The 24,102-nt window shown below is 38.7% G+C and overlaps 4 protein-coding genes and 1 non-coding gene across 5 annotated transcripts in view; 2 read left to right on the plus strand and 3 right to left on the minus strand.

The window, feature by feature from the left end:
* The window catches only part of LOC105454324 (CD63 antigen-like), a 10,485-nt gene extending 8,538 nt beyond the window's left edge, over positions 1–1,947 (minus strand). Inside the window, exon 1 of the mRNA XM_011696878.1 lies at positions 1,590–1,947. Within this exon, the coding sequence (XP_011695180.1) occupies positions 1,590–1,652 (63 nt within the window). The 5' untranslated portion in view covers positions 1,653–1,947. The remainder of the gene's footprint in view (positions 1–1,589) is intronic.
* Positions 1,948–7,878: 5,931 nt separating this feature from the next.
* On the plus strand, positions 7,879–14,437 carry LOC105454325 (CD63 antigen-like). The gene is made up of 5 exons (XM_011696879.1): positions 7,879–8,245; positions 10,974–11,162; positions 12,742–12,912; positions 13,775–14,008; positions 14,139–14,437. Exons 1-5 carry the CDS (start codon positions 8,171–8,173, stop codon positions 14,202–14,204), a joined length of 735 nt encoding a protein of 244 aa, XP_011695181.1. The 5' UTR covers positions 7,879–8,170; the 3' UTR covers positions 14,205–14,437.
* On the minus strand, positions 10,584–10,665 carry Trnas-uga. Its single transcript has one exon. It is a non-coding gene; the product is annotated as a tRNA-Ser (tRNA).
* A 1,771-nt stretch (positions 14,438–16,208) lies between the features above and the next one.
* On the plus strand, positions 16,209–21,027 carry LOC105454326 (CD63 antigen). The gene is made up of 5 exons (XM_011696880.1): positions 16,209–16,542; positions 19,758–19,946; positions 20,038–20,208; positions 20,377–20,598; positions 20,759–21,027. The coding sequence occupies exons 1-5, from the start codon at positions 16,468–16,470 to the stop codon at positions 20,954–20,956; spliced, it is 855 nt and encodes a 284-aa protein (XP_011695182.1). The 5' UTR covers positions 16,209–16,467; the 3' UTR covers positions 20,957–21,027.
* Positions 21,028–21,359: 332 nt separating this feature from the next.
* LOC105454327 (alpha-ketoglutarate-dependent dioxygenase alkB homolog 4) lies at positions 21,360–23,805 on the minus strand. Its single transcript, XM_011696881.1, has 5 exons — positions 23,569–23,805; positions 22,487–22,612; positions 22,307–22,399; positions 21,809–22,236; positions 21,360–21,721 (listed from the first exon to the last, which is right to left on the minus strand). The coding sequence occupies exons 1-5, from the start codon at positions 23,668–23,670 to the stop codon at positions 21,571–21,573; spliced, it is 900 nt and encodes a 299-aa protein (XP_011695183.1). The 5' UTR covers positions 23,671–23,805; the 3' UTR covers positions 21,360–21,570.
* Positions 23,806–24,102: the final 297 nt, after the last annotated feature.

A 24,102-nucleotide genomic window follows, 5' to 3' on the forward strand; every position in this document is an offset into this window, starting at 1 on the left:
TATCCCCTGTGTGCCTTGTCGACTCAGCCCCCCCCCTCCTCTCTTCCGTCATACACGGAGTCCGTCTTATTTGGCAAAAACGCGAAAAAGAAAATGCTAATGCAGTTCAAAAATATAGAAAACAGACCTAGGGATCAACGCCGTTCTTTTGTTATATCCGTATTTCAGATGACGACAAAAAGTGAAAGATGACAAAAATAATCCAAATAAATGTTTTATTACGTTTTTTCACTACGTCAGTATCGATATCTATTATAATTGAACATTTGTTTACGTCATTCTATTATTAGATCGCTCCCTTTCTTTGTACTGCTGCAGAAGCTACTTTGCCAGATAAAGATATCGTTAGATGAAAGAAGATACCCCGCCAGATGTAGAAAGAGGATACTATAGCGAAGGATACCGGATTCAATTAACGCCGCAATTGATTGTGAAATTTTTCGGCCTTGAATTTTCTTTTTACGCATTTTTTCTCGCATATTTCGCACGTATCATAAATTTTATACGCAATGGTGTCGCGCGCGCGCGCGCACGTACGACTACGGGTGAACTCTAGATTACGTTAAACATGAAAGAAGGATGGAAGAGGAGACGGAGAGAAGGGGGGTTGGGAATATCGATCGCTTCATCCATAACGCTTACACCGAGGTTCTGGAGCATAAGCACCACACAAAGTTTCCCTCGAAATGATACCCTCGTACTTGCATCATTTATTCAGAAAACGCGGTGCGGTTTCGGTCACGCCATCACAATATCGATTAGATTATTATTGCCATTAGATGACAGATTATCGGCATTAGACGAGGGAGCGGGATACGCATCAACACGGACAGTAGAAAATTTTTTCTTCTAAAAACTTAACACAGGAACGACGCGACGAGTAGAAAGGATCCCGAGGAAGAGAGTCCGGCCGTCGCCACCGAGCCGTGCGTAATATCGATCCAATATACGCCCAAGATTGCATCGTGTCAACGTAACCGTAAGAAACTTTTTGTTACGCTGGCGAAACGCGACACCGACGATAGTAATCAACGAGCATCTATATATTCCGTTATCCTTCGATCCTACTACACGTCCGATATGCAAATAATCTGACGTATCTGTTATGTCATTGATAATCCAGCAAACAAAACATCATGCACCCATTTGAAATATCGTTAAATTCGTGTGGGGACCGCCCATCAGTCTCCGAAATACTCCGTCGTCAACGTAAAAATCAACGCGTGGAGCGCGATCCGTGACAACCACAAAAAAAAAAAAAAAATACTTTACGTCCCGGAATTTGCATGAAGCGGTCTCGGAAATAATGATTCACCAGGCTCGACAGCGCGCGAGCAGCGGGACCGCCGGTCGGCGATGGCGAGGCTTTGATGTTGGACAAGCAAAGCGTGTCGAGATAGGCGATCTCCAAATGCTGCGCGAGAGGCTTGATCGAATATATAACAAAGCCCGCGCCCGCCCAGCGCGACGCGACGCGAGGCAACGCGAGGCGACGCGAAGTCGAGAATAGCGGGCTCGAATAGCGGAACGGAGGGTCGCGGAGCGTCGTTCCCCTTCGCGTCCTGGCCGCGGCGTGCACCGTTACTCACCGCGAATATCATGTTGAAGAAGAACAGCAGGTACTTGACGCAAGCCATGCCGCCGGACACCATTTTCGTCACTCTCACTGTATGTACCGAGGATCACTGAATAAATACGACACGCGACGTCGGACGCCCGCGAAAGAGATGTGTAGGAATGAAACGCCTTTTTTCGCTGCGGAAGCGGTGAACGCTGCGGCTGCCTCTTTTCGTTCTCGTCTCGGACTGACCCGCCTCCTTTCTCTCTCTCTCTCTCTCTTTTGCCTTTCCTCCGTACGTCAACGACCCGAACTGCACACTTGCACAGGATGCTCTCGCGCCGACTGCTCGCCGTCAAATGCACCGGACAATGTATTTTTGTTGTTGCGCGGTATACACTCAGGAGGCGCGCGCAACCGGCCGACCAGGGCCGTACCTTCGCCGGAGCGAGGCGAGGCGATCTCATTTTTTTTTCCAGAATGAGGAAAAGAACGTGGAAAATTCGCGAAAAGGCGAATTTGGTGAACCGTGGAATCTTTATTATTTTGACGTTATTTCATTAAAAATAATCCTGCTTTTATCTATTGTCCCCTAAGCACACATCGTGCATGTTTCTTCATGTATTTATTAAAATTAAAACCAATTGTAGCGGAAGCTATACGTACAGCTGCAGCTTGTAAACGGAACGACTTGGGGGCATTATTAACAGCGACGGCAGGTTTGACGGTTCAGGATTTTAATAAAGCCTTGAACGCTCGTAGCGTTTATTGTTGTGAATGGTGCTTATATATAATAATAAACACTACAGCGCGTGTATTAAACATAATTAAGAGTATCCCGGACGTACAGGTATTTTATTTGTCCACTTCTCGATCTCCTCGCCTCGCCTATCACCTTATATAATAAGGCTTCTCTGCTTTTCATGATTATTATTCGTCTCTCGTGTAAGCGCGACGTCACGTTCGCTCGTCGATGATCGATGACCGCGCGCGAACGTGCCGGCGTCGCCCGAATGCTACGAGCCTGTGCGTGTCGTCGGTGCACCTCCGTCCAATGCAACGCGAGGTAACGCAACGCAACGCGAGACGACGCGACGCGACGCGACGGCGTTTGCACTCCGGGTGGCGATGGTGTCATGGCGTGCTCAGCCGTGATCGACGATTCCGAGCCGTACAAAGCGCGTACCCGCATTATTATACGCGTATGCATCCCTGCCTGTCCTTGATTCCCCGAGGACGAAGGACTAATCGTCGATCGCGAACGACGAGATTCGCATACGATCGCTCCTGAAACATGAAACTCTAGTCCTCCGTCTCTCGCGTGTCACAACCAACTCGGTCTATATATCTCCTTTTCATTTTCGGCGCCGCAACACGACCAACTTCCGACTTCTGCGTCGATCGGCGATCCGATGACGACAGTATTGGGTGTGTCCCCGACAGATGTACCGACAGTACTAAAAATCTATGGCATATATGCAACAACGTGAATTATAGATTTTCAATAGCTTTTCAGCACTGTCAATATTTCGGAACGTATCAATTGTGTTATACATCCAGTTATTAATAAAGGAATCTAAAATTTAATCGTATATATAGTATAGGACAGAAAATTGAAAGATAAAAAGCGTTCGCAAAATTTTAAACTCGTAAAATTTATAAAATAATTAATTGACTTATATACAGAGTGACTCATATAGAGAGTCATAAAAATGTATTGCATAGTTTTTAAAAGAATGCCGATTATTCTGCAAATAATCATTATTTTGAAAACACGTTGTTAAGCTAATCAAATTATCAGCTTTTTTATATAATATATTTACAAATTCATATACATTCTTTTCGCATTACGTGTTAATGAAAACGATGGATCTCTTCTAAACACAGTATTTAATTCATCTCATTCTGTCCACTCATTACAAAGTATAGCGGCTTATTTATACTTTCATCAAACTTCCCGATTGTCACCTCGTCATTATATTCATTTCATATTTTTACTACATCGTTATAAATATCCACTGTAAAAAAAAAAAGAAAGAAAAAAGAATTGTGCACACCTCTCCGTCTTTGACGCAGATAGCTTTTGCGAGTGAACCGGCCTCACTCACGGATGGAGTTCAGCTCGAACCAGCTTGTTCCATTCGACCATTGTTTGGTCGAAGTCGCCCCCGGAACGCGGAGAGGAACGTGCGCGTTAGCACGAAAAGACGTGGTGCAACGAACGGAGAGACTCTCGTGACGCCCACGTCGTGAATTACGATGTTGATATCCCTCAATACCGTGGCCTCTCTGTCGGCGTCTATTAATACACACGTCACACATGCGAGTTTCTTCAGGTCTACGACTCCGCGCGAGGAATCATAAAGCTGAGAGGCAGGACGTTCTGTTTTCCGAACAGTAACAGACCTCATCTCGGCGAAATTATGTCGCAATTGCTGTCCACACGCAGTCCTGCCCTCCTCGTCGGGGACCTCCTGTTCTCTCGGTATAGCATATTAATGACACACCTGACACGTGACTATATATGTTTTCCGGCACGCTACAAAGGGAAAAGAGATATGCCTCGAATATATGTACTTGACGTGTGCACAAATGGAATATTTGAGAAACGCGCGCCGAAGAGCTATATACGCCTCTTGTTCCTCGCTCGATAATTCGAACTCGATATTGTATTCGCATTAAAATGCTTCTATATCAAAGCACCCCATCGAGGTGGGAATTAGTCTTGACATTTACCCTAAATATGCTTATTGATTTTCTAAATATAACAACGCCTGGGTATATACGTATAAGGTAATGTTTATATTAAATGCTTGATGGACTCTGCTTGTCATCAGGGACACACTTAACGTGCGTGTGTAAAAACACACATATATATATATAGTATTTAATTGTGGCACCTTCTAACAATCTCATACATAGCAATAACTTACTTGGACCTATTAAAAAACAAGAGCAGAATTATAATACAGAGTCGTAATATACTGCAGTTGTAATAATTATGTGTCCCGTTAATTTCTCCTTTCCGCGGGGAATAAAGCGGTTCCAACTGATCGAGCGGGAGGGAAAGAGGTACGATAATAAAATCAGTCAGACGCGGTCGTTTAATTCGCTCTTAATGGGACGATCTTAACAGGCGGATAGATGAATTGCAAAATGAAAGCGACGTGACCGCGCGCGGGTAGGATGAGTCGCGCGCGTTCTCAATGCAGCGAGATACAATAATAGCGTAGCGCAAGTAGCGTAAATTGGATGTGAAATCAGTCGTCCCTGCGAATTTCGCTTTCGCGTTCGTTCCGAGAGTGACCAGGTTTACGCGTTAAATTCTTGCGTGAAGCGCGCGCGTGCGACCGCGTACGGCGGCGTCGCCGTCGCGCCGTGCCGCGCCGCGCGCCGGGGAGATGTCGGCCACGTCAGACCGTGCACAACCCTCGGCCACGGTAGCTAAATATACATGAATATAAAATACGCGGGGCCGGAGCATGCGTGCTCGAGGCCTGCCTCAGGGACACGGCCTCGTCGAAGCACTCCGCGACACGCCATAGACAAGACAACCCTTCGGACGTAGGAGAATTGGAGGAGCAATCCAATCACGAGGAGAGTCGCGAACTCCGCTTCTCCGTCTTTCGTCCCTATAGAAGAACCGCAAGGGTTCTACACGTAATTACTACAACACGCAAGAGAAATCAGAACTGTACTACTATATTTCTGCCGGCCCGCGGTCAAATGAAGCATTTACGGCGGCGTACAAAGCCGCGCCCATGCGAAAAAAAAGATTTTATTACACGATGGAAAGAACGGCTTTGCTGAAGTATACGGAAATTAGGTCAGATCCGATAATTATGTTGGACCATCAAAATAATTCTGTAGGACGCGCTCGAGCATAATAATAATGCTGCAAAAAGTTGTGAGCTCCAGCGATCAACTTAGGATGTCCAGTAATTATTTAGATGGTCCAACGTAATTATTTTCAATTCAGTGTCTAACTATAAACTTTTAGATACTTCAGCGAAGCCGTTGTAATTCTTTCCGCATAATGCTAGCTCGCGCGAAGCGAGAGCAGTGTTAAGTGCCTAATGCCTTTTTTTAGAAATGTTTCAAACAAGAGGGAAATTTTATTAGCGGGAGAAACGCTTAGGCCCGTTCTACAATACGTCGTATGTCGGGTCGTAAACCGTAAGTCGTAAGAATTGACCAATCACAGTTGAATGTAAGAAGAATATTCGATTGTAATTGGTTAAATCTTACGGCTTACGGCTTATGACCCGACATACGACGTATTGTAGAACGGGCCTTAGACGAGAGAATTATCGAACACTTAGATATGTTGCATTATATGTTGAGTAAGACTTTTCGCGGAAAGATGTAGGAAAAGAATTTAAATTAACATTATAAGAAATTTTATTATTCTTTCCTTCTTGCTAATATAAAAATGTTTTTACGTTCCGAGCATATTTTTTCAAGGCTTATTCCTCGTTTTACTTATTGCTCTAATTTATTATTATTATTTTTTAATTTCATCTTTCTTCATTTTTAATCATCTCATAGTCTTGTTACATAATTTTTCGAACTTCAACGTCGTGTTATGTCTATAGACGCTGACAAATGTTTCCGTCGCGCTACATTTCAATGACAATACAGATCGTTTGGGTTCCAACGTGACTAACTGCCTCAATGTGGTTTGAATCCATGTAACAAAATCATATATTATTACATACCACACGTATACATATATACCGTGCCATCATATTTCTGACGTAACAATTAATATTAAAAGCGAAAAAAAGAAACTTCTATCGAAATTGGAAGCTTCAAAACATGAATTGTAAATATAATATCTCACCGGGCGAATAACAAGGGAAGGTAAAAATAACTCTTACATTACAATATCGCTGGAGCTCACAAGGGAAGGTAAAAATAACTCTTACATTTATCTCGGCGCCAGTCGGAACAATCGTCGACGATATGGGCAAGCCATATACCTACTTGTTCGATTTTAGCTTTCAGCAACGAAACAATACGCGCCGCGCGGGGCAAGATATAAGTTGGTATACGCACACGTATATATACCTACGTATCTGGCCCGATTTTGCCCCGCTTTGTTCCACGATGGTAGGGCAGCCCGCCAGAAGATAATGTAAACGGATATTTGTGTCACAGATTGATCGCGGCATCATTAACCGATCATGCGACGGGTAATAACTCGCGTTACGGGGACGCGCGCGGTGAGATATGTGTCAAGTGTTACCCTTGAGCACTCGGTTATTGAATATTATATTAGCCACGTTAGAGGATCTGCTCCATATTCTACGCCTCAATGGTCTCAATTACGGTCTATAACTAACGACGTGGCCGAACCCAGGCGTGTTACGTACGGAGGCCGTCGAGGTATCGTCGTGTTGGCGTACGCGTTTATCAAGTTTCCGCGAAGAAGACACGTCACGCGTACGCAAAACAAACACGGAAACGAAACCGCGTTCGAGCGATGTTATTACTTTTCTCGCAAAGTTTTCTCGAAGAATTTATCTCCTCGCGGGGGACAGCTTTTGCCGAGCTTCACAGAGCGCCGTAAAGCATGTTTATGAGCGAATCTTAAAATATATTGGCAAACGCAAAATGATTTTAAGATGGAATATAAAAATATACAGCGCGATATGTTTATAATCCAATATTTCGCTCCGTAACGGTGTATTTATTCCCGCTGAGTCGCGACTCGCGTTGCATCTTATCCGGAGCGTTTTTGGCGATATTGCTTGTTGAAAACTGAAACGCCTTTCTCTTCCGAAGTTTAATGGGACGTTTATTATTTATCCATATACCTATCTTTCGATTCTCTTGAAGCGCAAATGTTATCGAACTAATAAATTCCGCCTGAAATTAATCGAGAAATTAGACTTCCATCTGTTTGCATTTCCGAGCTGCAACTCGTTTAAAGCATCTTTTCATTTTATTTATTCATTAATCAGGCCTCACTCTGGTTTCGAGAAGAAATTGTTTTCGACGATCAGCGTTCATCGGAATGTGCACGAATCCACGTTGCGAAACGCCCTGCATATTTGATCGAAAAATCATCGAGAAATCTCTCTCGAGTTTCGTAACCTCAATCGCGCGCACGCACGGATCGGCGGCAGGTGTACACGTGTGCCGTACCAGCAACAGCTCGCCGCCGACGTCGATGTATTTCGGAACGAATTACTGCCGTTGAAGCGAGATTTCGACCGGTCTCCGCGGGTCTCCGTGTCGCGCCGATACGCACACGACGAGCGCGCGCACGTATATACACACACGGGGCACGCACGCAGCGGCCGAGTAGCAGTCGTGAGTGTGTCGCATACGTGTAACGCTGCTCTCGGCACATGCACATCGGCGCCACCCGTCGGAACGCGAGTTCTCGTAGCTGAGGGGCCTTTTTTCGCCGCGTTTTTCGTTGCTCCGGAGTCGCGCAGTACCGCTCGCGACTCGCCCTTGATAGCAGATTGTCCCGTGCGAAGGAATTCCGCGAGGGAGACAGAGAGAAAGAGAGGGGAGGAAAGGAGAGAGGAAGAGAGACGGAGATAGAGAGGGAGAGAGAACCGCGTGTGCGTAAATCATAACCGACAAAATTCTCCGACAATGGCGACGACGCAGCTGAGTCTGGCACCGAAGACCATCAAGTACTTGATGTTCTTTTTCAACCTGATCTTCGTGGTAAGTGTAAGCGGCCGACGATCAGCTGTCGTCGCCGACATCTCGCGTTCCTTCTGGAACGATGAGCTGGCGTGGACCCGCGCGATTCGATTGCGCCGCGAGCTATCGAGCCGTCATATCGACACGCTTCAGCGCGACCGTTGAAAGCCGACGATTACGATCGACAGGCGTATGTCAGAAGCCTAACAAAAACATATTTTTTTTTTTTACGAAAATGCGTTTGTAAAGCCATAAAGTGAATATTAAATAAGATTAATTGAAATTTGTAGCATTTTTATCACGAGCGCTAAGGTTGGTTGAAATAGTTGCAGTTAAAAAAAATCGATAAGAAGTTAAAAGCTAAAAAAATCGATGACAAGCTGAGAGCTTAGATGAGAGCTAAGCTCTCAGCTTCTTATCAATTCTTAGTTTAGCTGAGAAGTCAAATTTTAGCCGAAAGTTAATTTCAATTAAATTTTAGCTCTCTTATTTTAGCCGGAATTGTCTGCAATAAACGCGCGTTCAATAGTATATCTTAATCAATTTTGATTTATGTTTGTTTCTATACGTGTCTCGCGAATGTCAACAGTCAGTCATGCACACTGAAGTGCGCACATTGTTGAGATCTTGAGATTGCGTCAATAGGGTCACGTGGCTCAACAGGAACCGGATTTAAACGATTTATGCGCAAACATAAATCACGTTGTCCGCAAATATTTGCTGAGATACAGCGGAAGCATGAAATTGAAACGTGAAATTTAATTCGGATGCCATTAACAAATATGGAGCATGTATGATGCCCGCATATTTGTGAATTATATTTCATTGTGTTGACCTTTAACATTTTGATGACGCGATCGTTGAGTTATCTTGAATACTTCTCAATTTGGTGTATACGGTAGGTAAATATTGCCGGTTGAAATTAGCCACAGCAAACATTTGTTTGGAAATCCGAGTGGAAAAACACTGTATTGACAATCTGAAAAATCACTGCGATACGAAGCAGTAGTAGAATGCATTCAGAAAAACGTATAATCGATTTTTGTATATAGAAAATGAATGGCAGTTGATAAATATAGCGATGTTAATATCAATAACAACGCAGCCGTAGACTTTTCCTTAATTAATTATTAATATATAGGCTCGCTATTATCGAAATTAAATCTTTAATCGCAGGTTCTCAATGAAAATGCCGGACATGCCGTATATGAAATGTTTCTGCGTCCAAATACAGATTCCATTTAAGTGCGTTGTAAGTCTGATATGAAATGAAATTAATTAAACGTTCATCGATGATTTATTCATCGAGTGGACTAGCACATTCATCGGGGAAGATCGTGAGATGAATCACTGTGAGAAATCTTACAAGAAAAGAAATAGACGAACGTAAGAGACATATCCGAGAATCTCTATCGCGTTATCTGCGTTCCTTCTCAATTTTTTCGAGCACAGCGTGACGCTAAAAACGAAGGGCCACCCTCGGTGCGATCGATAACAGAAAGCAATTGCACCGAATATTGACTTTTACATGCTGTAGCCGCTGTAGAATGAGGCGAGAGTCAGGCATCTTTTAATTTCAGTTAGTTTTATGAACTAATTAGATTGCTCGTGCTCAGTATTAAGGGGTCTCACCACCCCTGAGATTTTAAAATGATACTTTGAGAGAAGTACCAAAAAAATGTATTTTTATTTTTCTTATGTGCCGTCATTTTGTGCATAAAAAAATAAAAATACATTTTTTTGGTTTCTTATATATATACAACAATGTCCTCTAAACAGCTTTTAAATAAAGTTATCTATTTACCCACAAAAAAATCCCAAACTTAGGTATCATTTTAAGGCCTCAGGGATGGTGAGAACCCTTAAGTAATTATCTGTGAGCATTATCGATTAAAATAATTTTATTATTAAAAATAAAATTCGTGTTCCCGGAAATATATGTCGTTTGTATTGCGTAGAAGCCAGGATAAGATAGACAGTTCAATAGTGGCATTTTTAAACGGTTATTCAACATGCTCGAAATGAACGTTGCGCGTTATCGGTTTTAATGATAGACACGTTATTAATATTGCGCTGCACACGTGCACACTTGTTTCTCCATTTTTTTTATGAAGGTTTATTTGGATTAATGCTTCTTTCCGATTGTAATTTCGATATAATTGTTGGTTTAATTGATCGCGCAATATATCACGAGAGTATTATTCCTTTTACTATATAGATGCTTAATATTGAATTGCTGCAGGTATTGCTGGTGTAATTAATTTAAAAAAAATGTCATTTTTGCATTTTTCATTGAAAGTGTAGGTTTACTATGTATGAACGATTGCATTCTATTCGAAATGAGGAAGAAAAAAAAATTCGCTGCGGACAGGATTCGAACCTGTGCGGGTAGAACCCAATGGATTTCAAGTCCATCTCCTTAACCGCTCGGACACCGCAGCTGTTGGCAACTCCCTCCTATTTGTACGACATACCGTACGCGGACGTAAAATTCTATAAAGTTGACGTGACAAAAGAGATAAACCTGCTCATTTCTTTCAAATCTATCGATACGCTGGTTACGTGCCACATTAATTACAAACAATTGCGCTATTCAACTGATTGCGCAATATTGCGAAATCATTGTTTATCGTTATGAAATCATTATATAATTGTTGTCGATTTTTACTGCGCGATCGATCCGATTACGGATTGTATTCCCGATCCATTATTTTATCCATGGAAATACATCACCGTGAATTATCCTCAGATTACAGGAATAGTGCTGCTATCGATCGGCGCCGTCATCCATGGAGTCTACTATAACTATCAGCATTTCCTTGACAACAGCTTCTTCTCTGTGCCATCTCTTCTCATAGCCGTGGGCTCCATCATCTTCATCATCGCTTTCTTCGGATGCTGCGGAGCCGTTCGCGAAAGCTATTGCATGATTATAACGGTAAGGATTATAACGTAAATACTTTGATGATATATTTTTTTCTTATTTAATATACACATTTCGATTACGCTTATTTCTTCATAAATAAATTAATTATTCACCTTTCATTCCACGTGTTAAAAAAAACTGTGCGCTTATTGTTAACTTATTGTTTTATGACTTAAAAATCGCGTATATACTATCGCGTATTACTTCAGAATTCTTTTCCAGTCAAGATAAAAATCTCATCGTTGCGTCATACGCATTCGTTTATTACTGCGGCTCGAGTCGCAGTATGTATTTTGACGCTTAATTAGCAAATAATCATTACTCGGCTAAATCGATAATAACAATGATAACGAGCTATCCGGTAAGCAAACCGTCTGCAGCACGCAGTTACATAGATTGGCAGTAAATTGGATCGGAAACTGCTAGCAAATTGGCATCAATTGTACTTGCATTAAGATTGTGTTTTATCGATAGAGCCCGCTGACATAATCTGACAGCCGATTGACGGCAAAGTTCGTGCAGAATCTGTCAAACGCAGATTCTGTTTCATTTCTGCCGCCAATCTGCGTCAAACCGCATTGCAACTGTATGTCAAAGATTATTGAATTTCTATTTAATCTACCATCATGTCTTGACGCAATATTCATTGTTCGCCAGCGTTCTGCCAGCAGCATTGTATATGCCAGATCCTCTATCAAATCTGCAGTCCTCCTTTTAACAAAATTTGTCCGAAATTTTGCAAAATCTGTTCTCGACATGCAGACGATTTTGGCTGTCCAGGAATCTATCGCAGGCGCATCGCGCCTAGTGTCTTCCCCCCCGTGCGCCTTTTACAACCGCGGAGGAACAGCCTGTTTCAAAATATGACGTTCATTCGCCGAACGTAAATGATTTACGCCTCGTTCGATCGACCGTACCTGGAGCGGAGCTCGCCCAGGTGATTGCGCTTCCGATCGAGAACGCGCGTCACCGACGAGAATCAATCATGACGCGTATACCGCGTGCAACGAAAGCGGACCGTTATCGTGACTCGAGAACATTCACGGCGTTACTTTCGACGCTGGTGTATTCGAATTAATTCGAGATTAAGATCTCTCGAATATACGGAGCGTCGTCGCGCGGGTTTTCGACCGACCTGTACGCATGCGAAAAAAAAAGCGCGGCCACAAGTCTGTCCATCCACGATACCGTCTCCCCCTCGTTTCCATAACGTAATGGATCATATGTTTTGTGCGCGAGGTATGTAATTGACATGTGTGTGTCCTCCCCGTTCCACCACCGCCGGCCCTTATTCCGGGAAAATTTATACTCTCCCTCGCACGCAGACGAGGGCGGGCGTGCTTCCGGCGTTGCTTTAAAAAATTGACGCATACGCACGGCGAGAGATATATATTTCATAAGCCTCGAGATTAGATTAGCTCCTATCGCGTTTCCTAGATAGATTAAAAAAGAAAGTACATCAGTACCTAATATAGCAACTGGTTTATCCCAGAATATCCGTAACGATTATATGCTGGAGATGATCGTGTATTGTCAGAAATCTGTCGAAATGTAATTTGAATTCCTTTTGACGATCCTTTGTCGTTTGCAGTTCTGCACGCTTCTGGCTGGGATCTTCCTCCTGGAGATCATAGGCGGCATCATGGGATACGTGATGAGGGCGCAGGTGGAGACTATTGCCAAGCATAAGATGCTCGACACGATGCCCAAATACAACGACAGCCAGGAGATCAAAGTCGTCTGGGATAATCTACAACGAGACGTAACGCGCAATTTTATATACAATTATCATTCATATATACGCGCGATCGCGTAATATCCTCGTAAAATGACGAGCCACACAAGTGGTTTTGCTTTTTTCCCCCTTTCCCGACGGCGGCCTTTGTTATAGAAGTTTCTCGCGCTTCGCGTCTTCCCCAGTCGTGGGAGCGACCCGGTCGTCGCGAGGATATCGCGGACGACAGACGACAGGGATAATTTCAGTACCGGGCTCTAATTTCTCGTGTGTATAATATATGTTTGTGTGTATGCGTACGTGTGGTAGCTGGCGTGCACGCCACGAGGGGCCGGGATAAATCGATTTTTCACCGGCTTCCTTGACCACTCTCAACGATCTACGAAACATATATGCTTATGTATGTACATATTATTATGTATATATATTATATATGTTATATTATATATTATATATGTATATATAATATATATAATATATGTTATTTTGTATATATAATATATTATATTATATATTATATATGTACATATAATTATTATGTATATACATATATATTATTATGTATATATATTATATATATAAATATATTTAAATATTTAATATGTATAATATATAATTATATATACAAAATTTTTATAAATATATTATATATAATACATATAATATAAATAATTTAATTATTATACGATGGATAGCGAAACACACACACACACATACAGACACATACACACACACCACACCGAGAAAGAGAGAGGATATATGTACATTATATATACGTGAGCGTGCCATGGAATGTATGTATAAATATGCACGAATTTCATTAGGACTGCACATCTCTGTATTTGTGTGATGTGTTTCAGCATGTTAATCGTGAATTTTTCTTTTATAGTTCGAATGCTGTGGCACGATCAACGCCACCGATTGGTTGACGGAAGGAAAATTACCGGGACCGGGTATTCCGATGTCGTGCTGCGATGATACGATAGGTGCTATCGGCACGTCGAACTGCACCGAGACGTCGCTGAGCCTGCATCACACCGGATGCATGGAAGCGTTCGCGATTTTCGCAGAGAGACACGCGGCCAAGATAGCAGGTGTCGGAATAGGCCTTGGTGTAATTCAGGTACTTTCATCAGTATTATATTGGATTTTTTTTCGAACGTTGCGTCGTAGTGTTTTGAAGTTCCGATAAATATTCATCCAGAAATATTTACGTTTTATTGATGCAAGGATGGGATAAATTAATGTTGCAGCTAGTAGGAATCTCCTTATCGTGCTACTTGGCCAAATCAATCAAGAATTGTTACCAGACTATGTAGAGCGCCATACGAACATCAAACGCATCGGAAGCAGCGTTACATTCCTAGATGACGGTCGATCGGGATTTCCATTAGGATATAGGAAGTGCATCTGATAATTTGATCTGATAATTGATCTGATATGCTGCATGAACACGTTACTAAAAGAAGGGTGATAAATTACTTTTGCTACATTCGATGTTTTGCATCGCATTATATGAAGCGTGTTTTTAATAAAATTTTTATATCGCGAAGTGTTTTTGCGACAATACGTTTATTATTTCTGTTTATTAAAATATCTCTGCACTAAGAGAAATTTTTGGTATTTGTAACTATAATTACAAAACACTCATCATAATTATGATTTGTAACTATAATTTTAAAGTACTCATCATAATTATAATTATTATTTAATATAATGTTAATAATAATTATATGTCTAATTTTATTAACAAATATATATAGTTGGTATCAACAAATTTATAGAACTGAAACTTAAACCATTATAGATTATAGTTATTACCATAAAAATGTTTGCAATTATCATTATTTAACTATAGTTTATAATCATTTTTAGGGCCAACCATATAATATGGTTGGTCCCAAAAAATGACTATAAATTAAACTTAAATAATATGCAACCATTTTTATGGCAATAACTATAATGTATTGTTTTTGTTGATATCCATTATGCATATATTTGTTGATAAAATGATACATATAATTATTATTATTAACATTGTAGTAGTAATATTCATAATTATATAGTACTTTGTAATTATAATTATAAATATCAAAAATTTTTCTCTCAGTGTACTTATCCCTGTAGAAGAGTGTACGTAATAAATTACTTTTGCTACATATGATGTGTTTTGCATTGCACTATATGAAGTGTATTTTTAATAAAAAGTTTACATCGCGAAGTATTTTTGCAATGCGTTTATTATTTCTAATTAAAATATCTTGGTAATCCAATTCGCGTTCTCTTAATTGCACAAGAATGGAAGAATAAGATATCTGTAATCATGTATTTTACAATAAAATCTCTTTTTACATTTGCTGCAAATTTTTTTTCCGTGAGTCTTTACAATTTATAAATATCAGACAAAAAAATTGCAGCACTCGCTTGTTTCTGAGAATCATGCACGTGCGTAAAACACACACATACATATACAGGGACACGCACACCGAGAGACACGAAATTAAATTTAATCGTTCGTATATGAGTCATTGTCGCGTTGTTTTCCCCACGTGCAAACGTAGCAACGAACATGAGTGAACGCCTTTTTTCATGTCCATCGACTTTAAAATTTTAACTCGATATATTTTATATTAAATACATGTGTATATATATATGTATACACAGAAAGAATTTTATTTTAAAATTTACCCTGAAAATCATGTTAATTGTGGGACAACATAGCATTTCGGCGAATTTTATGTGAAAGAGATTATCACTATTTTTTTTAAATATATATATAACAAAACAAATTTATTGTAGTGCACAGTAAAAAATCAGAGAAAATCACATAAAATTTGTCAAAATACTAATATATATGTTGTCCCACGAACGATTATAATACATGATTTTCAGGGTAAATTTTAAAAAGAAATTCTCTCTTCGTGCATGCTATAATATATTAATATATTACAATATATATCATCTATATATGCATATAATATTTTTTTCAAAGTGCATGAACATATAAACATAGTTCGAGATTTAACACCGAGACGTCCCGATAGACTCTGCTAAAAATATTACATATGTATACATGTGTGTATAATCAATATATGACAAATGACAACTTACATCAATAAATATTCGAATATTCATTTGCGCACTATTAGTGCCATATATACCTAGTTCTATAAGTTTATCGCTTTGTCATGTTTTTTCGCTATCGCGATGACTTCCTTATTTCCTCCCACTCTTTCTTCTTTGTTTCTCTCTCTCTCTCTTTCTCCTTCCCCCCTCTCTCTCTCTCTCTCTCTCTCTCTCCGCAGCTCCGCGTCTAAACAAACTCAACGCTCACACTCGCATGGCCTGGCTTGCGTCGGTATATCGCATGGTATCGCATCGCATCGTATCGCGCGAAGAAGTTGCCGTGCGCGATCGTGCGCTTTCGTGGCTCGTTATCGGACGGTGCCAATGCCGTAGAGCCTGCGAACCGGCGCTCCAACGTCGGCATCGGCAAACCGTTTGCCGTAAACGAACTGTGCTGAAGGTGCGGGAAACCGCTCGCTGTGCATCTGCGCCCGGGAGGACCCATCGCGAGGCAAAATGGCGGCTACGCACTTAGACGTCGGCCTTCGCTGCATCAAGTACTTGCTGTGCGCGGTCAACTCTCTTTTCGTGGTCTGTACTGTAATGCGAACGGCATTTTATATCGTTCTGTATCGCGCCCGCTCGCAGAGTAAAGCTGTCAAAATTTCCCTCGCACCGGTGATGCGTTCTCGCGTTGACCGAAGGACAATCGCGCCGACCGCGACAAGATCCTTATGTTTACCTATCGACGTCGCTCTCTGTTTTGAATCTACGCGTATCGATAAAAAAAAAAAGAGGAAATTAATAATAGAAATATCGACTTTTCGATTCGAGGAATTGTTGACGATCTCGGAAGACGAAATGAAATCGCGAGCTCGAGGCAAGATTTGATTGTATTATTCGAAAGAGATATTTTTAAAGATAATGTCCGTGCATCATTTTTCAATTTTTCAAATACGCACGAAATCATCGTCATTAACTTCGCGACGAATCGCGCGTTACGCTTATCGGAAAATATTGCGACGCAAGTCCGAGTACGTGCAATTGCGCATTGTAGGCCAGGTATCCACACTTAGACCATACGTATCATACATTCATCCATAATTATCGATTGCTATTATATACCGACCGTAAATGATGTGAAAAAGGAGGCTTCGATATGCGGTGCCTCCAATTGCTATAACAACCTGTTTTTCATAAAGATAAAGCACTTGTATGTATACGCACTTTGCCAAAATAAAACGAAATTTATCTTCATGTAATATATTAATTTAAATATTTATGTGACATATATAAATACAAAAAATATATAAATATATTATATAAATATTTAAATTAATATATTACTTTGCCAAAATAAAACGAAATTTATCTTTATGTAATTTATAAATTTAGATATTTATATAATATATTTAAATATAAATAAATTATATATTTATATATTTTTTATATTTATGTATGTTATACAAATATTTAAATTAATATATTACATAAAGATAAATTTCGTTTTATTTTAGCAAAGTGCATATACTTCTTTATTATCTAAAAATAAAAAAAATGATATATATATTATTTATTTATGGTGTAATATATCATATATGTTACACAAATTCATAGAAAGCGTGAATCTACAGTATATGTCGCATACCAACTATCACGTTTATCAATTTTTTTCAAGATATTTGTTATCGATACCAGATGTTAGCGCACATAACTGATAACATAAATGGCGATTAATGTCGAGGAAAAAAATGACTCAGATATTTACGTTTCGCGTATACGTGGCAAGTGTTTTGCCGTTCTACGTACGTGTTTGCGCGGCAAAATTTAAAAATCAAATTTGTCGTAAATCGGTTTCATAAAACGATTTAGTAACAATTAGATTTTTTGAAATTGTAATAGTCCAAGCCTCGGCATCGATAAAATCTTTTTGGTGTTAAACAGTCAATTTGAGATAACGTATCTGATCATTTACGTCATTCATGGTCAAAATGAAAAATATATATATATATAAAACAGGAATAAAATAACGCGAACGATACGGAGGGGCGGAAGGGCGAGGCTCTCCCCCCCCATCGAGATCTCATTAATATCTTTTATTACGTCCTTTGTTCTGTCGGCTTACGGAGAAGGCGATATGGGCCATGAAGTTTCGAGTTTCGTTGTTAGAGAGAACGGCACTTTCGAACTGCGGTCGATATCACATAGACAAGGCTGTGCACTGCTGAATTATTAGGGATGGATGAACCTGTACAGCTGCACAACCCGATTAGCGCTGTGTATATCTCTCAATTAAACAAAGGAGCAACAATAAGAGCAGCGGTTTTCTTTCACGATTCGTTACTTATCGATGCGGAATGTGCAGACAGCGGCATATAAGATTATCGCAAACAAATCGGCAATAAATGATCAATTCGACAGAGATTTATTGCCCGGTGTATGGAAACATTTATAAATTATTCTCAAGCGCGCATGCAAATTCTAGCTTCTTGCTGGATGTGAAGGAAAACACCTGGAAAAGGCAGTAGCTTTCTAGCGAGACCTTGTCTCGACCTTGACATCCGAAATCTCGTATCGACGATACGAAGGCTCTTTTATTTCTCAAACAGACAAAAAGCAATATCAGGAAAATATCGTCATGTACGTTGTGTTCGCGCCTATTCAGGGGACTTTGTGAGACTCTTTTTATCAGTAGAGATAAATTATCTTCACAATCAATGATGTCGCGAGATACATCGTATATGATTTTAACAAAGCAGGATACTTCGACGCGCGTGAGTGTGGAGCGAAAAATGTTTAAACGCAGACCGGAGCAATGGTCGATCGCTCGGAGCGACCAAACAAGATCTTGTTTGATCTTTGATTCCGCTGTGATTGACAGGAACAAAAATAAGTTCATGATACATCTCACGTTAACATCGATATCTTATCCGAATGCGTTCGTTTGTTTAAGTTAAATTAAGTTTTTAAAGCCACTCCTTTATCTGTGATGTATTATATATCTCGACAATTATATATCTGTACCTCAAAATGCACATTTGAAACAATTCCGTCTTTTATTTCGGGTCTGCAATGAGAAGACAGACTTACGCAGACGTGTAGAAAGCCACAAGAGGAGCGGCTTGTCGTAGGAAATTACAGGTTCGCTTTGTGGAACAAATAGAGACCGATGGCAACGTGTACATAGCGATACGCTTCACAAAAGTGTCATACCCTCTTTCCAGTCTAAAAAGTTTACATTCGAGCGAGGACACATGTATTATATAACTAATGTCAGGGAAACCGCGTATTACGGAAATGATCGAAACAGTATCTTACATACAATGAACGTACATTACGTTTGGTATATTGCATGTTCACAAATCGTATGCAATACTATACATATTTAAATCGTTGCTATAAGCAGAAATAATACAGGCTGTTCAAAAATCACGAAACCTGAAGATCATAATAAGAACATAGAAATGGAGAAAAGATTCCCATAAAAGATTTCTTTAAGAAATTGAAAAAGATGTGAAATTTTCATAGATATTAATATTGATAATATTGAATAACACTAATTCAAACTTAAGAAGATTATTTAAAGGAATTCTAATACAACCCTTAATTATTAACATATTATCTAGGTGACACTGCGTTTTGTCTAATTAAAATATAAAAAAAACATGCAATTAAATTTTCGCTAGAGAGAAGACTATCGACTGAATTGAATTTTCATAAAAACTGATATCATAATAATAATAATAATAATAAATTGTGGTTAACATAATGCATAATAAAATTACAATATTACCATTTTATTGCAGTTGACCGGGGTGATGATAATATCAGTCGGCACGACGATCTACGCCGTGTATGAAAACTTCTCGCATTTTCTGGATCCGAGCTATTTTTCGCCCGCCACCGTCTTGATCGTGGTTGGAATACTTGTCTTCATAATCGCGTTTATGGGATGTTGCGGCGCGCTCAGGGAAAGCACCTGTATGGTTCTTGTGGTAAGTGACAATCGAATATCTCGTGTTTCTACTCTGTTTCAAATATCCTCTTTCCGATACGTGTACTACATTTATGTATGCGCTTTTTTAGTTTGCAGTCTTGCTGTCGCTTGTTTTGATAATGGAACTTGCCGCCGCTGTTGCTGCGTATGCCTTGCAGGATGGTATTAAGGATCTCCTAGCTGGGAAGATTAATGTAACGATGTATCAGTACGAAAAGAATGAGGAAGCAAAACTCGCAATCGATTTTATGCAATCTAGGGTAAGATAATCGACAGCTTTATGGATAAAATATATTTTAAAAAATCTGTTGAGATAATTGGTCCTACAAATAACATAAAACTTTCAAAATATAATGTATTATTGAGAGCTTTTATAGGGAAAGGAACATTTTGAAAAATAATTGATTGTAATTTTTCTTGTTTTATAGTTACGTTGTTGTGGGTATAACAGCTATCTGGATTGGAACAAAATACCATTCAATAATACGCATATGGACGTACCTGACTCTTGCTGCGCATATCTAGCCGATGAACTTACGGATCGTTGTTATGGGAAATACCAAGACGGCTGTATAAACCGCCTTTCTATCATTGTTCATCGCAGTGCACTGTACATCGGCACGGGAGCCATAGCAATCGCTCTTATTCAAGTAGATACAGCTTTTTTGTTTCCAACTTAATTCTTATCTCATTTCGCGCATGACAAAATTAGGAATTGCTGATATTAGAAAAAATATTTGCAGGATAAAGCGTAATCATGAAAAGTAGTTTACCTAGGTAAAAAAAAAATGATAAATGTTTTTTTTCCAGCTGACGGGAATTATGTTCGCGTGTATGCTTGGCCGAGCTATCAGACGTCAAAAGACAGAAAGAGAGAGACGTCGTTGGGAATTACGAGAGAATCTGGTGAACGGTTATGAACCATTGGGAAAATCGGATCCCGTAACTACATTCCCCGTAGTATACATGTCGCCAGACTATCCACTGAAAGCCGATCAGAAATGTTAATATTTTGTATTGTTTATTTTTTTGTTGAGCTCGCAAAGAAAAATTGGCAAAATTGAGTAATAAGGACAAAAAGAAAGAGAAAAAAAGAGAAAAAAAGCTACTATTTTTTTAACAAAATACAAATACAAAAATGTTTATTAGAACGAATATTTATTTTTGATTCTTTATTATAATAGAGTTCAGTGAGTTATCGTCGAATAGCACAAGGGACAGTACTTACTACCAAATAATGGCCTTTATACTACATATTTTAATATATTTTCTTAGTCATTAATTTTCATATGTGGACAATCTGATTGTTTGCTTTAAATAATTAATTTAATTAATTTGCATTTCAATAATTAAATATTCTGACATTTAAATTCAAATTTTATAATATTTAACTTAATACCTCATTAAGAAATATGTATGAGAAGCATTATATTTTAAAATATTATACAGACTGTTGCACAGGATGTTATTGCTGTACATTTTTAATGCACTGTATATTAAGAAAAAAAAAATAAAATCTATTCTTATTAAAATAGTATTTACATTTATTATGTCAAATGTATCCTTAAGGATTATCACTTTTTTATAAATAAATGCGATATTTAAATTGTTTCATGTTAATATCACCAGAAGAGTGAAGCTTGCCTCAAAATCTCAGAAGCTTCCCTTTGATGTTGTCCATTTTCGAGATATGGAGGCGTTAGTTCGCGATAGGCGAGACAGACGCGTCTCGATGTAACGTCCTGTCGAAGCACAGAATGCTCCCATTTATATCTGTCAAACAAAAAAAAAACCACGTATTTAATATCAATTATATAAAATATACTTTTATCTTTAATAGTTATAAGCAGAATATTATACCTTGCTGGACCATATAGAACCATGAGTGATCTAGCAGGCATTGGTAATCGTATTACCACGTTATTATCAATATTTGAAGATCGTGTTTCATCGCACATGTCCTCTAAGATGGTATCATAATTTGAGACATAATCTAAATTGTATCGCGTTATCGGACCACGATAAGGAGTCATAGTCAGAACAGAATCACCAAGGACGTTAACAGTTACTATCCGTTCTCCCCAAATCCAGCAATCGTCCACATGGGGATCAATAGAGGCGCCTCGTTCAGGATCGTACTCAAGCGAACACTGCTCGACAGTTTTAAAGCCGTGTAACAGCGGTATCTCCTCAAATTTTTTTTGTACAAATTGCGTCGTTTTGGGAAAACCATTAAACGATCCTAATTGCAATTTTCTCTTTTTGAAGTTACATTTTGGTCCAAAATTCTATAAATTAAAACATGTGAATGTATAGAAATGTAAATATTTTTTTTAATGCTTCAAAGAGATATTATACCTGTTTTTTTCTACCACTTTGTGATGCTTGCCAAGGAAGATCATCGAGCGCTTTCATGAGCTCCTCAGCCTCATCTTCCTTTAAAAAATCTAGCTGGGACATATATAATATATATATATATATATATAATGTTAATTATATATATGCTAAAGGATATATAAAGTACAGTAATTACATTACCTTGATGTAAACACCAGGATAATCAATTAGGTTTCCTCCATGATCAGGATGTTTCTTGTATTCGTCTATATCCCATCCAGATGATAATTTGTCACAATATGGACAATAAATGTAACTCTTGCTTTTCTGTAAGATTGCATGTAATAAATACACCTTAAATTAATTAAGAAATCAGGTAATAAATAATTACATGTTTCATAAATTTGTATAATTAAACAGTTTATGTGAATTTCTGTTAAATATATCTTTTCCTCAATTTTAGTCTATGTTAAAGAGTTCATGTCTTTTGAAACATATAAAAGGATACTACAGGCTAAAATAAGGAACAAGAAGTAAATGTATCATCTTTTTACACAAATAACTGCAAACTGGTTTTTCTAGTATTTTTCCTGGTTCTTAGCCAGCTACGAATGGATTTAACTGATAAAATAATATGCAGCACATCATAGAAGAAGCAGCAACTAAACGGTGACATTCTCAGGTGTGTGTTAATTTCATTTATAAATTTCTTAAACTATACATTTTTGGAAAAATATTTGTGTATGAAAGGTAGTGAGTCTAACGAGCAAAAAGATTTTGATTTTATAGATTTTATAGATATTCTATTTTTCGAAGATATCCCTTTTTCAGTCATCTTTAAAAAAATCTCTTTTAAGTTTTCTATTTAATTTATATTGAGATATTGCGTGCGTGCCTATCATATTGCTCTATTTATTAAATTAAAACATTAAAGCCTTCGATAAAATATCATCTTTGTGATAAGGATTTAATAAAGGATTTGATGAAGCAGGTGATCGCTAGGAATGCACAAAATAGAAATAGAAAAACATATCAAATATGATTGCTAATTGAATTAGCTACATCTCCATCTAATATAAAAATATCAATTCATCAAGATTGATCGACAATTGAAAGACATATGTATTAATAAAATAATCAGGGAAGTTCCCGGAATTCATGTTTTATCGCAAATGTGCTGTTGTGTCCTCAATTTTTGGAAAAAAGGATTGCGCAACTAATCATCGGGAATCCCGATATTGTCACGGGGTATCATTGATAGGTTAGGACACTCTCTGCTCTACCTCTAACTCGTTCTGCAGATCCGGCTTAGAAATCTCGTATTCGGTCTCGCAAATCAAGCAAGAGCGTATTCCTTTGCAGCCGCATGGTCGAACGGTTTCCATTGCGTTCCTTTTCCTATTAGATATTAAACAAAAATACGTAGAAACCAAAGAGGTTACGTAGAAACATTGGCGAGGCCAGTGTTGACGAACGTGCCTGAAAGTCGATTCTTGAAAGCAAATTATCGCGTCTGTCGATATATCGATTCGAAGAAAAAATACTTTGTTTTTCATTCATAATTCAAGGAATCGCTTTTACAATTACAATTAATTTCGAAAACAGAAAGAGAGATATTTATAACAGAGATTGCTAAGACAATTATTAATATAAATGTTGTAATTTATTCATTTATTTAATAAATAATAAAGTCGCGTATTTTACTTTTCTTCCGTCATCCTTCTTTGCTTGTGATTAAAAATTGCATTTAAAAAAATCGAGAAGTTAGATTTATTTAGAGAGTCTTACTATCGCTTTGTAGGTCGCAACCCGAGATA

Source organism: Wasmannia auropunctata, unplaced genomic scaffold (assembly GCF_000956235.1).
Source record: "Wasmannia auropunctata unplaced genomic scaffold, wasmannia.A_1.0 LD335986.1, whole genome shotgun sequence".
Lineage (NCBI taxonomy): Eukaryota > Metazoa > Arthropoda > Insecta > Hymenoptera > Formicidae > Wasmannia > Wasmannia auropunctata.

Coding starts and splice junctions, on each gene's coding strand:
- LOC105454326 (XM_011696880.1), top strand. CDS start 16,468: ATGGCGGCTACGCACTTAGACGTCGGCCTTCGCTGCATCAAGTACTTG. Junction 16,543..19,757: donor CGGTCAACTCTCTTTTCGTG/GTCTGTACTGTA, acceptor ATTTTATTGCAG/TTGACCGGGGTGATGATAAT. Junction 20,599..20,758: donor TAGCAATCGCTCTTATTCAA/GTAGATACAGCT, acceptor TTTTTTTTCCAG/CTGACGGGAATTATGTTCGC.
- LOC105454327 (XM_011696881.1), bottom strand. CDS start 23,670: ATGGAAACCGTTCGACCATGCGGCTGCAAAGGAATACGCTCTTGCTTG. Junction 22,400..22,486: donor ATCCTGGTGTTTACATCAAG/GTAATGTAATTA, acceptor TATATGTCCCAG/CTAGATTTTTTAAAGGAAGA. Junction 22,237..22,306: donor AAAGTGGTAGAAAAAAACAG/GTATAATATCTC, acceptor TTTAATTTATAG/AATTTTGGACCAAAATGTAA.
- LOC105454325 (XM_011696879.1), top strand. CDS start 8,171: ATGGCGACGACGCAGCTGAGTCTGGCACCGAAGACCATCAAGTACTTG. Junction 8,246..10,973: donor TTTTCAACCTGATCTTCGTG/GTAAGTGTAAGC, acceptor AATTATCCTCAG/ATTACAGGAATAGTGCTGCT. Junction 11,163..12,741: donor GCTATTGCATGATTATAACG/GTAAGGATTATA, acceptor TGTCGTTTGCAG/TTCTGCACGCTTCTGGCTGG.